The sequence below is a fragment of the Sparus aurata genome, chromosome 12 (assembly GCF_900880675.1).
Source record: "Sparus aurata chromosome 12, fSpaAur1.1, whole genome shotgun sequence".
NCBI classification, from domain to species: domain Eukaryota; kingdom Metazoa; phylum Chordata; class Actinopteri; order Spariformes; family Sparidae; genus Sparus; species Sparus aurata.
The window spans coordinates 5,090,759-5,105,231 of NC_044198.1; the positions used below are offsets into that span (position 1 = coordinate 5,090,759).

Consider the following 14,473-nt stretch of genomic DNA (forward strand, 5'->3'; position numbering starts at 1 on the left):
AGGGCCACAGGTCTGATTGGCGGCCTGGGCTGCTGTGGCGAGAACGCAGCCTCTGTACACGGGGCACACACTCGACCCAGTGAGATAGTGGGGCGCCCCGCGAATATGTGTGTTTGAACTATTCATCACAGATTTGACGCATCAGCCAGCAAGCGTACGGAGTGACCCAAATTCAGCACACCCACAGTGTAACTATGTGCCCCGCAGGAGAATATTGGCCCCGGAAAAGAGCTATGATGTTGAATATAGGTGATTTTTGGGAGTCGAAACAGGTAGGTAGCACGGAGGTTTCCACGCGCTCACGTGTTTAGAAACGGAGGGGCGATGATGGAGGGATTAGCCACTTTGCCGCTACAGATAGAAGAAAAAGAGAGGGAAGAAGGAAAACAAGATGAAGAGCTGTGTTTTTTTTTTCTTCTTCCTCATTTTCCCCCCACTAATTAAAAGCAGATGTCAAGGTACAATTCTCCGAGCTTGTTTATCGCAGCACAACTGTTTCCTGATTTACTTTCCAGGCTTCTCCGCACTTGTTGAGAGACCATTTCGATTCTCCTCATCCGACCCGCTGGACTTTCTCCAGTTTCAAACGTCTCTCTGCTCCTCTCCACATCTCTCTCTCTCTCTCTCTCTCTCGTTCTCTCTCTCTGTATGATTAAGCTCGCTCGTCCCTCTGCTTGCATTAGCTCTAAGCTGGCAGGTGTCTATGAGATAGAGTTTTTATAAAGCCAACAAACACAAAACCCTCGACGGAGAGAAAGAAGGCCTTAATTGAATTGTCAAACAGAAATCTACCTGGAGACTCGGTTTAACAAAAAAAAAAAAAAAAGAAAAAAAAAACCCTCATCCGAAACACTGTCTGTCTGCGTCTGCGTGACTGTCTCGCTGCCTCCGCCTGTCTCTCTCTCAGGCTGTCATCTGCGGCTGGTTCACGGAGTCTGCTCAGGGGGGAATCCAGAACAAAAAAAGAAGGCATGACGCAGGTGGTTTTCCTCGGGGGGAAGTGTTCAAGAATTTTAAGACATATTTGGTGCTGACAAGCTCTCAGGATGTAAACTTTTGTGCACCTATTTCATCTAATTGAACAGTAGTTCAGCTCTCACTATCACAGGTGTAAGAGGCGTGTTTCACAAGTCACCGACCGATGTAGTAACAGAACCTGAGGACGTCTTGATTTCTTAAAAAACTTGATCAATTTACCCCTTTTTCGCCAATATACTGATTAGATATATACTAGAATAAGCCTATAAATGATCCATCAGATATGAATATGGGATTTAATGTCAACCCTCCCTTGGTAGCTGTGGTTGATTTGAATTGTCCGACTGAAATCTAAATGCGTACATTCTATCAAATGTATACACGTAGCCATTTTGTTCGTCCCGGGCAGGTTCCTTAGCTTTTAATTGAATTTTTTGTTGTTCAAAGCGAAGTGTAAAAGCATCCAGCAAGCATTCAAGATTGATTATTTTCTCTAGTTGAAGTATCTCGTGTGATCTTTACTTCTTCCACCTGTAACTGTGACACTTAGCATAGCAGCCACTTGTCTGTCCCCTGTGATGACGGTGGCGGAAGTCACAATGAACCCACGCTGAAACGCCCTGTCTCTGTCACATACGAAGCGACAGTGTTGCTAACTACCTACACTTAACTTTTACTGTTTAATTAGACTGCTCAAGTGCACACGTAGATCTTTCTGGCATCTTTGCAGTTACCGAGCACTTTCAGATGCGACACTTTGACCCACAGGATTACTGTCATGAGACACTTGACAGGTGTAAGTCGGGCCACACACTTGTCCTCTTTGATAGTAGAAAACTAACCGATCCGCGTAATAGTCATGTAGTGGTGTTGTTCCCAATTAGTCATCTATCCACTTGTCATGTTAAAGCGACTTGAAGTGAGAAACTGCGGCTTATTATACACACAGAAGGCAAAACATTCTGTTGTAGCTTTTATCGGATCCCTGATCAGCCAACTGTTGCCTGACCCATGTGGGTGGGAGCAGTGAGACTGAGCGTACTGGGGACCGCAAGTTTTGTCTCCCCTTCAGTCCATCCATTCCACTCTTTCATTTTGTTTGTTTTCGGAACAATTTATTCGTCCTCTGATGATTCACAACAGCTTCAAGTGTATTACCTCCACCTTCTGTGTTGGAGTAGATCTGACCTGTAGTCCTTTGAAAACCAAAACAGAATACATTGAGATAAGCAGGAAAGGAATGGCATAAGGCCTGTAAAACTTAGATAGGTCCTATGTTTGACAGGTGTGGTATAAAGGTGCAAGATGTAAGAATTTTTTGTTGAAAACATTCAAATATTAAATAGATTGTAAACAAAATGTGAAAAGAAAATGACAGTTTTGACTTCATGGTGTCTATGTATTGTGTTGCAGAAGTACCTACTGAAGTTAGCATGCTAACCAGCTAGCCCTGGCCGGTCCGGGTCCAAGCTTCTCAGTGATACTGATGTAAACACCAACACTCCCCTGGTGCGCCAGGCTTCCAGTCCTGACTGATAGCTGCGCAGCTAACTTAGCTAACTAGCTAACTGCAGCTACAGTTGGCGGCAACTGGCAGTGCTGAGCTGACCCTTATTCATTTTGAGTGTAAATTCACCAGGTGGCCAATTCTTATATATTGCTCCTTTAATGGACACCAGCCAGCCAATCAGAAGTGAGCATAGTCCTTGACTTTGGTATCACTCATGTAACGAATCATTGGGCATGTTTGAGCCAGGTTATTAATTTCTCATTTATTTGTACTGAGTAAAATGAACTACATTTTGAGCTGAATGTAGTATTGTGTATGTTTGTAGTGAACGTGAACATTTTAAGTGAAGTGTGTAACACTAATTCACATTCATAGAAGGCTGCAACAGTTTTGATAAAGCTACTGAAAACATGAAGTGTTCCAGCCATTACTCCGCAGTCATGTCACTCTTAAATCAGTAACCACTTCAATAAACCCTGTTTCACTGTTTTTTTTTTTTCATTCTGCTTACAACTAGTTTCCAGCCAGCCTTTGGCTCTGTGCCTTCATCTGAATTGTTCTCACTTAGTCTTTATAAAAGTTTTGCTAACTCTGCTGCTTTTTAGCTTCCGACCAGTTTGCACACAGATTTATTTTCCTTTTTTTTTTTTTTCAGTTTCCTTTTGTTCCTCTGGTTGTGATGGTGTGTAGAGATCTAAGCCACAGTTGGCTCAGCTTCACATGGGCCTGTGTGGAGAGACGAGGGGGTTTGTCAAAGGAATCGCCTGCGCCGCTTATTCTTCCTCCACCACAGAGATGGAAAAAAAAACAAAAAAACAAAAAGGAACAGCCTTCTTATTATCAATATTAATCTCTCTTTTGGAAAGGCCTCTGTAGGCTCTGAGCTCGGCTGCCTTTAAAAAAAAAAAAAAAAAAACACATAACGCGGCTGATTCAAGAAAACCATGTTTGAACTTGCTAATGTTTTTTTTTTCTCTCTTACTTTGTCTCTCTCCCTCCCGTTCTCTCTGTCTCTGTCTACATGAGCTATTCTCTCTTCATTTAGCGTGCCATTAGCTCTCCAAGCTGTTGTTTGTTTTCTTGCTTTAATGTGCTTTTTTTGAACAAAACAGTAGAAAAAAAAAGACACAAGTGACTGATATCTAAAGTATGTGCATTTTTTGGTGTGTGTGTGTGTGTGTGTATGTGTGTGTGTCCTCATGCGTGTTTGCATGTTTGTGTGAGGGCACTGGCACTAAACTTACTTGGGTCCAGATGTTCTAATTATAGAACGGCTCTGCTGCCTAATGACAGGAAACGCTGGCCTCTGTGTGTGTGTGTGTGTGTGTGTGTGTGTGTGTGCGCGCGTGTGCATGCGTGCGTGTGCGTGTGCGTGTGTGTAGACATAATTTTCTGACAGACACACTGACACATTGACTGAATGTGTGTGAGACAGACGGACAAAATTCTCTTCATTAACCTCTTGAACTCTGATTTCCTCCTTAAATTTCCCCCCGAAGCTTTAGAGTTTGAGAAAGCCATGCACGTGTCTCATGCAACTAATTCACTTTGCCAAATATGCTTTAAAGAAATTATGATTGCAATATTCACAAGCAACACCTGTAATCCTCCAGGAGAGGTGACATTGGCTGTTGGAGATTATTTAAAGGTGCATTGTGTGTAGTTTTGAGGAAGACAATTTGATCAGAAGAGAAAGATCTTCATGGACTGATTTTTGTTTTCTATGCCCAAGTTAATTGAATAAACACACTTTTTTTCATTTGACTGAATAAAACTGAATAAACTAACTGACCTTAACGGACAACACAATTTCATACTGTTTTACTTTGTTTATATGTGGCAGACCCTGCCACCTTTCCCGCTCCAAACAGTGTTCTGGGACCTTACTTTCCTCTGAGAACAGCTTGTTTATTCACAAATGGAAAAAAAAAAAATCTATTTCTGAGTTTGTATCGTCACTTAATCAATATTGTAAATATTACATTTCTGAATCTACATAGTGCCCCTCTTGCAGATTCATAAATACACACATGTTTTTTCAAGAGCACCTCCTGCAGGGCGAGATACGCTGATTATCACTGACTTCCAAAAGAACACACAGTATATAGTATAATAGTTCCCAAAATGACACAACCTTACGTTCTCTGTTCGGTTGGGTTTTGGAAAGAAAACTACTTGATAAGTTTTAGAAGAACATCTTGGTTTTAAGCTAAAATAACTTCTACGGTATAACATACGTAATATGCGTTTTGTTATGTACATTTTTTTGTTAAGGACGGGCTGCAGAGTGGATACTTATTTCCATTATAAGTACACGTGTTTTTCCACGGTATTCCTGCCTTCATTTAACAATAGAAGTCAAAGTTCTCAAGAGCCCTGTGTGAACAAAACAACTGGCTCAGCTTTGGAATGAGGAGCTACCTGATCAAATAATATAGAAACAATCAATCTGATCATCATGTGTCATGAAGACGTTCAAGACATTTTGGTATTTACGTTCAACACCCAGCCCTACGTTCTGTAGGATGGGGTTCACATCCTGCACCCCATGTGTAGTTAGGTTAATTTAGGCTGCATAGACACAAGGGGCTTTTGTAAAATGTTATGAATAGTAAACACCTCGGGATCCCTGCTTCAAGTCTTTAGACATTACTACTATGCAATAGCAAATATGTTTAGAAGAAATGAACCGCCATCTGGAACTCCTGTCTCTAGTGGCAAAGTTCTGCACCTCGTCCATCTTCCAGAGACTTAAAGCCAGTTCAAGAGCATTGCGACTGTACCGAAAGAAAACACTCTACATTTTACATTTCCCATGAAACATATTAGACTAAACAAATTAGTAATATCTGAGCATAATTTCTAGGGCATAGGGTGGATTTAATGTACCCAACAACAGTCTTAAAGTTTCCAAGTAGAGGAAACAAACAAAAGATGTGGCCAGTGATCATTTTGCTTATTTCGTTCAACAGAAGGGTTTCCTTTTCATGCAGGTGATGAACATCCACAGGACATCATTATATTTCCTACAAAGCATTTTCACCACTTCACTGGATCACTCGGTCACAGTAAACTTGAAGGACTTTTGAGGAGACAGGGGTTGCATATTTGGTGGAATATCTGGAAAATGAAGGTTTTGCACTTTGCACCGATTGCAAAAAAAGTGCCTACACATGACTCCACCTGTTGGTCTGGCATTGTGGAACAAGTTCAAGATCGGTGTGGTTCATAATGCGTGAACAACGTGCCGAAGAAATGGAAAGCAGGATAATATAAAATCAGTTTTATTCACTGTTGGAGGAGGCTAACCTGTGTGTAACGATCCCACTCATTTTGAATTCTCTCTTAGTCATTTGCAACCTTTAGACCTCTAGAAAATCTGTTGACATTAAGGACTGTGGTCCCTGGTTACTGATCCAATCATGATTTAGTCACAGAAACAAAGTAGATTAGTTTCTTTTCCCTGAATAAAGCTCAGTTTTGCTTGTTTATCTTTTTAGGGATTTGTATTATCATTGCGTCAACTGAATCCGTCAACGATAACAACCACTCACAAATCAATTAAATACACAGACCTTTGTCCTCTAATCTAAAAAAAAAAAACTTAATCTAAAAACCTAAAATCGATCCTTGTATCATGCAAATGTTGTTTTCTGCCTTATGATGGTCATTCCTGTCCTCTCTCTCCTCGTTACTATGGTAACAAGATGTCAATCGATGTGGCATCTCCAACTGTCCTCTCGATCAGAGCTCCGTAACCACGGAGACGGAGAGGGAGGAGAGCTCTGTGTATCAAGGTTCAGATGGGGATGCCGTCTGCTGCCGTGCCTTGCTCAAAGGCTCCCCGGGCAGGCTCAGAGGCAGGGAGGATGTTTTCGCTGCTGGTCCCTCGATTCAAAATCGGAGGAGGGTCAGAAGGAGGTGGAAGAGGAGGAGAGGAAAGAAGGAGAGGAGAGGGAGAGATGGAAGGAAATGTTTGAGGGAAGGGGATATGAGAGGAAAAGGAGGAGTGGAGACAGATTAGGAAAGGAAGGAGTGAAGACAGAATGGTCACAGAGGGAGACACAGTAATGAAGGGAGGGAGGAAAGGAAGGAACAGCAATAAGGAGTCAAAAAAGGAAGGGAAGGAAAATTGATCAAAAGGAAGCAAAGATGGGGATAAAGGAGGATAGAAAAAGAAGGCCAAAGGAAGAAGAAATTAAGAGAAAGAAGGAACGAACACCAATAACAAAAAGTACGTAGGTAGAGACGGAGAGGGACGTAAAGAAGGGAAGGATGATATTTTAAAAAAAGAAGAAAGAAGAGTGAAGGAAGATGGGAAAAATAACAGCAACAAGGGGGGAAAGGGGTAGAGAGGGAAAGACAAGTATGGAGAGAATGAAAAGAGGAGGAAAGAAAAGATGAATAGAAGGGAAAGGAGGGAAGAAAGAAATGGAGGAAGAATGAGAGGAGAGAAAGCAAAGCAAGAAAACGAAAGAAGGGGACGAGGAGAGAGAGCACGAATCATGTAACAAAACAGGACATGGGCGACTTCCTGAATCATTACATCACTTCCTCCGCTTGTCCAGCCACACACGCACGCACACGCACGCACACACACACACACGCACGCACGCATGTGCACACACACACATACACAGTGGGATTGTGGGTGTTAGACAGTTTAAGCAGCTTTAAAGGCGAAGATACAGAGACGTAATCTGACTCTTAATTCTTACTCTCATTTTAGTGTGTGTGTGTGTGTGTGTGTGTGTGTGTGTGTGAGAGAGAGAGAGTGTGTGTGTGTTCCTGTGTGTGTGTGTGTGTGTGTGTGTGTGTGTGTGTGTGTGATTACCCCGGATAATAACATGAATGTAGTTCAGTGAGAGTACAAGAAGCTCCTCTTTGCATTATATAAAATGACTGAATTAAATCGTTGTGTCTCTGTCGTCCTCCCTGTTTCTCTCATTTCCGACAGCGAGTCGTCCTTTGTCTCGTAACAGTTCAGGACATTTGTAAACACATGTTGATAAGCTTATGCAATGTCACAACATTTATTTACATCCACAGTTGCATTAATTTTCACCAAGATCTTGTACTGATGATGGGAGAGTCGGGCCGTTGCGTCTAGTCTTCTCCAGCACATCCCAAAGATTCTCACTGGAGTTCAGGTCTGTCTGGACTCTGTGGTGGCCAATCCATGTGTGACAATGATGTCACATGCTCCCTGGACCCCTCTTTCTCAATTTGAGCCCGATGAATCCTGGCATCGCCATCTTGGAATATGCCCGTGCCATTCCATTGATGGAAAAAGCTGAAGCTTTTTTTTCAGATTAGCCTCACTGATAAGTGGTTTTCTTAAGACCCCACAGCTGTTTAGTCCCAATCTCTTCACATGTGGAAGTGCTCTTACTTTCACTATTAAAGGTGCTATTTGTGAGAATAGTTTAGTAGTAGTGTACTCAATCTGTACTGTACTTTTGTTGGTTAGTTTGTCAGCAGAAAAAATCGTAAAAAAAAAACACCTATTTTCACAAAACTTGGATGGAGGACGGGACCCCATCAACTTGTGGTGAGGATCCTGTCAAAGGAACAGATCCAGAATTCTTTTTCTTCCCTACCATGGCGAAATATGACGTTTTTCAAATTTTTTGTTAATTTCGCTGGAATTGATGCATGGATCGTGATTAAAAAAAAAAAATAAAAAAAAAATGATAGAGCACTTTATTGAAGCTGGATCAGATAGCTAAGATTAGAGACAACAAAGAAAACACCTCTCATCAAGGGAGTAAAATGAAATCACCAAAAAAAAGAGGAAATTAAGATAGCACTTTGCCAGACAGCACACTGTTTGATTTTTATGTGGAGGTAAAGCTCAGTTTAGATACAAGTGAATCCCAATGAATGTTGTCTTCAAGGCTGTTTACCACTCATTATGTGTGCAGTCGTTTCCACGGGAGATGTAGTGTCTGAAATGTTCCCAGTTGGGAAGGTGTAAAAGTATTTGATTACACAGCAGAGTTTGGCTGAAAAAGAGTCTTCAGAGTATCTTCAGTAAATATGAAGGTTACAAACCACCAGTGTCTCTTTTTTCATCCTGTGTACAGACAAATGTTTTTACTACTATTCACACAGAGCTCTTTATATATATATTTTTTTTTTACCATCGCTGTGAATCATCTGTTGTGTTTTAATGGAATCTTTATAAATAGTTGAGACCCATATGTGGATTTCTGATATTTTTCCTTCAAACAAAGAGTAACAACATTGATTTGGTTGTGTTTGCAGTTAACAGGAAATGGTTTAATGAGTGTGTTTAAGTTGAAGAATTAAAAAATCCCTAAAAAGCTCTGACACACACACACACACCCACACACACACACACACACACACACACACACACACACACACGCTGTCTGACGTGTGCATGTGTGTGTTTGTGTGTGTTGGGGGATGGGGCAAGCAGGCCTACAGTTAATTATAGTTTGGTAGGAGACCAGATGAGAACAGTGGGGCTATAGAGCTCACACAGGTGCACACAAACAGACACGTAGACAAACACACACACACACACACACACACACACACACACACACACACACACACGCGCTTGATGTTCTCGCAGCACGACCACTGTCCTCATTTCTGTCAATCAGAAACCATTTATTACCATCATCAAAATGTGCGTGTGTGCGTGCGTGTGTGTGTGTGTGTGTGTGTCCCGTCTGTTTTTGTGGCCTTCGGTTTTCAACCTTACACAACAATTCTGTTGAAAACGTGGTGAATTTCAGTCAGACTCAGACTGACCAAGACCATTTGAAAAGACGGGTTTCAGATGGAGCCAGATCAATTCTTGATTTTTGGGGCCACACTGATGCTTATATGAGGGGAAGTAAAATCCCCCCAAATGTGATCGAACACTTACGACAAGATATATCATCTTATGGAGGCAGGGTGTCTCACAGTTTAAAAATGTCATATTATGCGTATTTTAAGGTTCATACATTTATATGGGTGTCATAGTAGAATAGGTTTACATATTTTAATTTCCAAAAAACACATTATAGTTCTTATATGGTGCATTGTTTCAGCATCCCTTTTCACACTGTGTCTTGAACGCTCCTTTTTAGCTATGGAGTCCATGGGCGTGGACTTTGGGCTTCTTCATGTCGCAGAGCTTTTACATGCACAAAAGTGTTACATAACACGGTAAAAGAAAGGAAAAAACCCAAAAAGCGCAATATGACCACTTTACCATACAGAATGACAGTAGCCCAAGCATCTTCTACTGCATTATCATCTCTAATAAAACAAAGTTTTCATATCGACACAGGTCGGACACACCAATGAAGACGCATCTGAGCTAGGCACATATAACCCAATGATATCAACAACCAAAATTATCATCAGGTTCAACACAAAAACAAAAGTCAAGATTTGATGTTTGTTTGGTTTTTTTCTCCATATAAAATCTCGGTGATTTCTTTTTTAAGCTTGACCATGTTCAGTGTCCCACGCACAGATAAACCATTTCTCATTTTAAATAATATGAGTGGCTCAATGGTCATACTCGGTTACAGGCCTGGTTTTGTCCTCACTGGTCTCACACACACACACACATGCGCACACAAACTCACACACAGAGGCTAACTGTATTAATAGGAGTCTGTTTTGTGTCAAGCAGGTCTTAATAGGATCAGTGTGAGAGACATGGAGCTGTCTGTCAGTCTAAGTTCATTAACTGATGATAGATGACCTGCGCTGAGGGTGTGTGTGTGTCTGTGTGTGTGTGTGTGTCTACATGAGAGAGAGAGAGAGAGAGAGAGAGAGAGAGAGAGAGAGAGAGGTATGTATGTGTGCTTTTGTGTGAGTTTCCCTGCTTGTGTGTAAGTTCTCTCTTTTTCTCCCTCCCTCCCTCTCTCCCTCTCTCTCTCCCTCTGTGGTGTAATTTATAGCCCTCAATCGGAGGCCTTATCAGGTGCAGGACACATGGATGCCTCCTTCTCTCCTCCTCCTCCACATCTCTCAACTCCTGCACACCAACTTGTATTCCTCTCTCCCCCCCTCTTCCTCCCCTCGCTCTCATCCAATCTCCCTCCGTCTTTTATTTTTCAATGCTGAAGGATGCTTTCTTTAATTGCTCTCTTACCCCCATCCTCTTCCTCCCCAGCTTCACCTACACTTCCCCTGCATCTGGACCAGCTATCATCAAACTCTCCCGCTCTACTTTTTCTTTTTGTAATTTTCACCCCTTCTCTTCTCCCGACGTGTTTCCAAGCAGACTCCCTTTTTTTTGCCGGACAGAAACGCATGTGTTGACAAAGTTTAAAAACATGAAAACGTGTGTGGAGAATCATGTAATACATAACTGGCACAATTACCGGTTGAGTATTCTTGTAAAGTAGTACTAGAAAATATGGATCAGCTTAAAGGGTTGCACACTGAAGTCTGGTTAAAACAAGTCTGCGATAGTGATACCTAATAAAGAGTCATGCATTCATTCACTACACGGTCCCCTTTAACGAGTGTTGTTATTGTGCACCACATTCACCACATTTGTTCCTTAAATCCGGGCAAGGGAACACACACACACACACACACTGGGTGTTAATTCAAACAATCAAGTGTGTTTTCCATATATCCAAACAATTACATGCATGTTCCCTAACTCCATCCGATCAAATGTGTGTTCAATACACAAGACTGATCAATACCGTGTCATCCAGATCTTTACAATCAAGCATCCGTTCCCAAAATTTGAATGAATAAGTGTTTGTTCCCAAAACATACTGATCAAGTATGTGTTCCCTAAATCCAGGTTTGTCCAGGTTTGGGTTTCTTCACTTCAAACAATCAAGTTGTCTGTTTCAAAAAATATATATCTGGTCAGTGGATATACGTTCCCTCAGTACAAATGACTGTTGAATATGCGTCAATGTTGATCAAGTGGATGTTCCCTAAATCCAATTTTCCAACAAGTGATTGTGCCCAGTATTATCTTTACCCTCCTCTCTTCTCTTCTCTTCTCTTCTCTTCTCTTCTCTTCTCTTCTCTTCTCTTCTCTATCCCTATTATGTATTACGTGTTCTTCAAACAGGTAACCCAAAACCCAAACATACATTTGCTGAGGTAGTGACTTCCTGTGTTGCTTCAAAAGGCTCCTTTGTAAACTGAACCACTTTATTTCTATCGGCCTACAACGTGCACGCACACACACACACACGCGCGCGCACGCACTCAAACGCAGATAAGCTGACAATCCAAATGACTCGACAATGAATGTAAGCTGCTCACTATACACACACTGACATAATGGAGAGCCTATTGAGGAGAGATTTGTGCACAACAATGCATGAAAGAACTGTGTGTTTTTGTGTGTGTGTGTGTGTGTGTGTGTATGTGTGTGCGCGCGTGCATGTGTGTGTGTGTATACTGTAAGCAAGAGCTGCGTTTGCACATTTGAGTCAACCTGGATGAACTGATCTACCTGTCATGTAGCTGTCTCTTGATGTCAGAGTATCCCGGCCTCTGTGCGTCTCTTTCTTTTCCTTCGAGTTCTCACATTTGGGGCAACAGATCAGATTGTCCATCAGTGTCAGATGGTTCCAAAAATGATTCATATGTCTGTTTTCTGATTAGCCGCCACTACGGTTAGAGTTCGTTTAGGTTTAGCACAACTGATGGCTGGTTGTTGTTGTTGGTAGGAAACGAGATGTAAACAGCTGGTGTGTGTCACGCATTTCGTATTCTGTCATTTTAACTCTGTAAGATGGTTGTGAACAATATTATTGTATTGCTATTGTTAGTTAATGGCCGAATCTTGTCAATCGACCACTTTGGTCCAGACTTATAGTGAATATCTTAACAACTATGAAATGGACTGCGATGGCGGCATTTGGTAATCCCTTGACTTGCCCTCTAGCGCCACCATGAGGTTCATTTTTTAGGTGAAATATGTCAGTAACTATTGAATGGATGGCCATGAATTTTGGTACTTTCGTGTTCCCTTTCAGGATGAATATATTGACCCACTGACCTTTCCTCTAGTGCAGTGATCAGGTCACTTGTGACCTATGACAGATAACATCATGGATCTAGTGCAATGGCGGCGGGGATTAGCGGTCTGCAGGAGGCTTAAAGGGCCATTACATTTTACAGAGACACATTAAAGGCTCTGCACTCATAATCAATAATGTTTAATGACATGGAGCATGGAGAGAGGATGATCCTCGTTGCTGTAGTTGATTACAGACGCTGTACAGTAATATCATACTGTATGTGGCATTGAGTGTTGACAGTGATGTGATGAGAGTGATGATCACTCACATGATTACGTGAGTGATTAAAATGTGGATCTGAGGACTTGAGATGTTCACCAAAGCAGCCACTGACTAAACTGATGGCATTAAAGCAGTGTTTTGATGCACAAGTAAACACAAAAAAAAAGTGTTATAGATTTTTCATTTTGTCATTGAAATCTGAAATGAGTCCTCGTTCATCATTTAGCTGCCTGCTGGATTTATTTTGAACCATGATGCGTAAAGCGGTAACAATATGTATCTGCACATCCTGACTCACCGCAATATATGAAGCGACTGGAGTTTGTGGGGTTTTTTTTTTTTTCAAATTGTATTTTTCCTTCTCGATCAGCGACAACCTTCCGAAACTGTACTTTTTCCTTATAGATTATTAACGTTCTTGTATACCGTCCTGGATCTTATTGCCATGTTTTATCTCTCCGTCATCTGAATTCCTGTCTCTCTTTCTCTTTTTCGTACAGATATGGAGGAGAGAACGGGCGCAGGGTCATGGACAAGTGGAAGTCGTTCTTCTAAGGTGACTGACCACAGCAACACAACGACAATAACTTTGACTTTAACTTTGACTTTTATTGTTAAATGCAACATCACTGCCATTAGAAGAACTCCAATCTGCTGTTATTATCAATACTGCATCTCCTACACTAGGGATGTCCTGACATGTTACGTTGTGAGGAGACTTTGGAGGAAAAAGGACGTGCTGCAGAGATGGGTGCATTGACATATTTTCAACGTCAACATGCACGCAGCAACAATTGTTGTGGTTTAAGTGGCGTGCATCATAGCTCCTTGACCTACGCCTTGGAGAAATAAGGATTCTCCCTGGCAGTGCTATCGGTTGTTCATAGCGCAGATTTTACAGACATCAATTGAAACTCCAAACTTGTTTCACAACATCCGTGGTGGTGGGTTTAAGTCTGCCCGGGCACCTTTGTTCCACCCCTCTCCCTCATTTCCTGTTATTCTCTTTCATAAAGCTTTAAAAGCTCCCAAAGTACTCAAAAAACTAAATTGTTTGACATGTGATGTATTGCACATTGCTTGTTATTTTTGAAAATCACACAAAAGACAGATCTTTTCTTTCTTTTATGCTCTTTTTAATGACATAATGCCACAAAACCAACAGCAAATTTGGTAAAAACCAGCCCCAAGTGCACCTCACAGTAACATGTTGTGCACAGTAGGCAGCCTAAAAAGAAAATACGCCAATATATAAAACAACACAAAAGGACAGTGCCTATTACAAAAATGAATTGCCTCAAAATGATATATTAATAAATAAAGAATTAGACTGGGCTTCCTGACACCATTAGATGACACTTTAAAGGTAAAAACATGTTAAAGTGGCAAATGAACTGCACTTGACAGGCCAAACACACTCAAACAAACCCAATCAAGCAGCTCGCTCACCAAAGGACTTTATTGTGGACAAACTGAGTTTATTTGAGGTTCAGTTATGTGTTTATCACTAAAGCGGAGTATCTCAAATCGTTTTTTGCAATGATGCATTTCTTTGTAGTGCACGACGCTCAGCACTGATATTAATACATCATATCTTGTTATATCTTATGTCCTTACCAGTGTTGGGAATAACGGCGTTAGAATAAACGGCGTTACTAACGGCGTTACTTTTTTTCAGTAACGGGTAATCTAACTAATTACTATTGCCATCGTTACACGTTTTTTT

At 41.3% G+C, this 14,473-nt stretch overlaps 1 protein-coding gene across 1 annotated transcript in view; it reads left to right on the forward strand.

The window, feature by feature from the left end:
* The window catches only part of tcf4 (transcription factor 4), a 262,295-nt gene that overhangs the window by 42,476 nt on the left and 205,346 nt on the right, over positions 1-14,473 (forward strand). Inside the window, exon 3 of the mRNA XM_030436622.1 lies at positions 13,248-13,292. Within this exon, the coding sequence (XP_030292482.1) occupies positions 13,248-13,292 (45 nt within the window). The remainder of the gene's footprint in view (positions 1-13,247; positions 13,293-14,473) is intronic.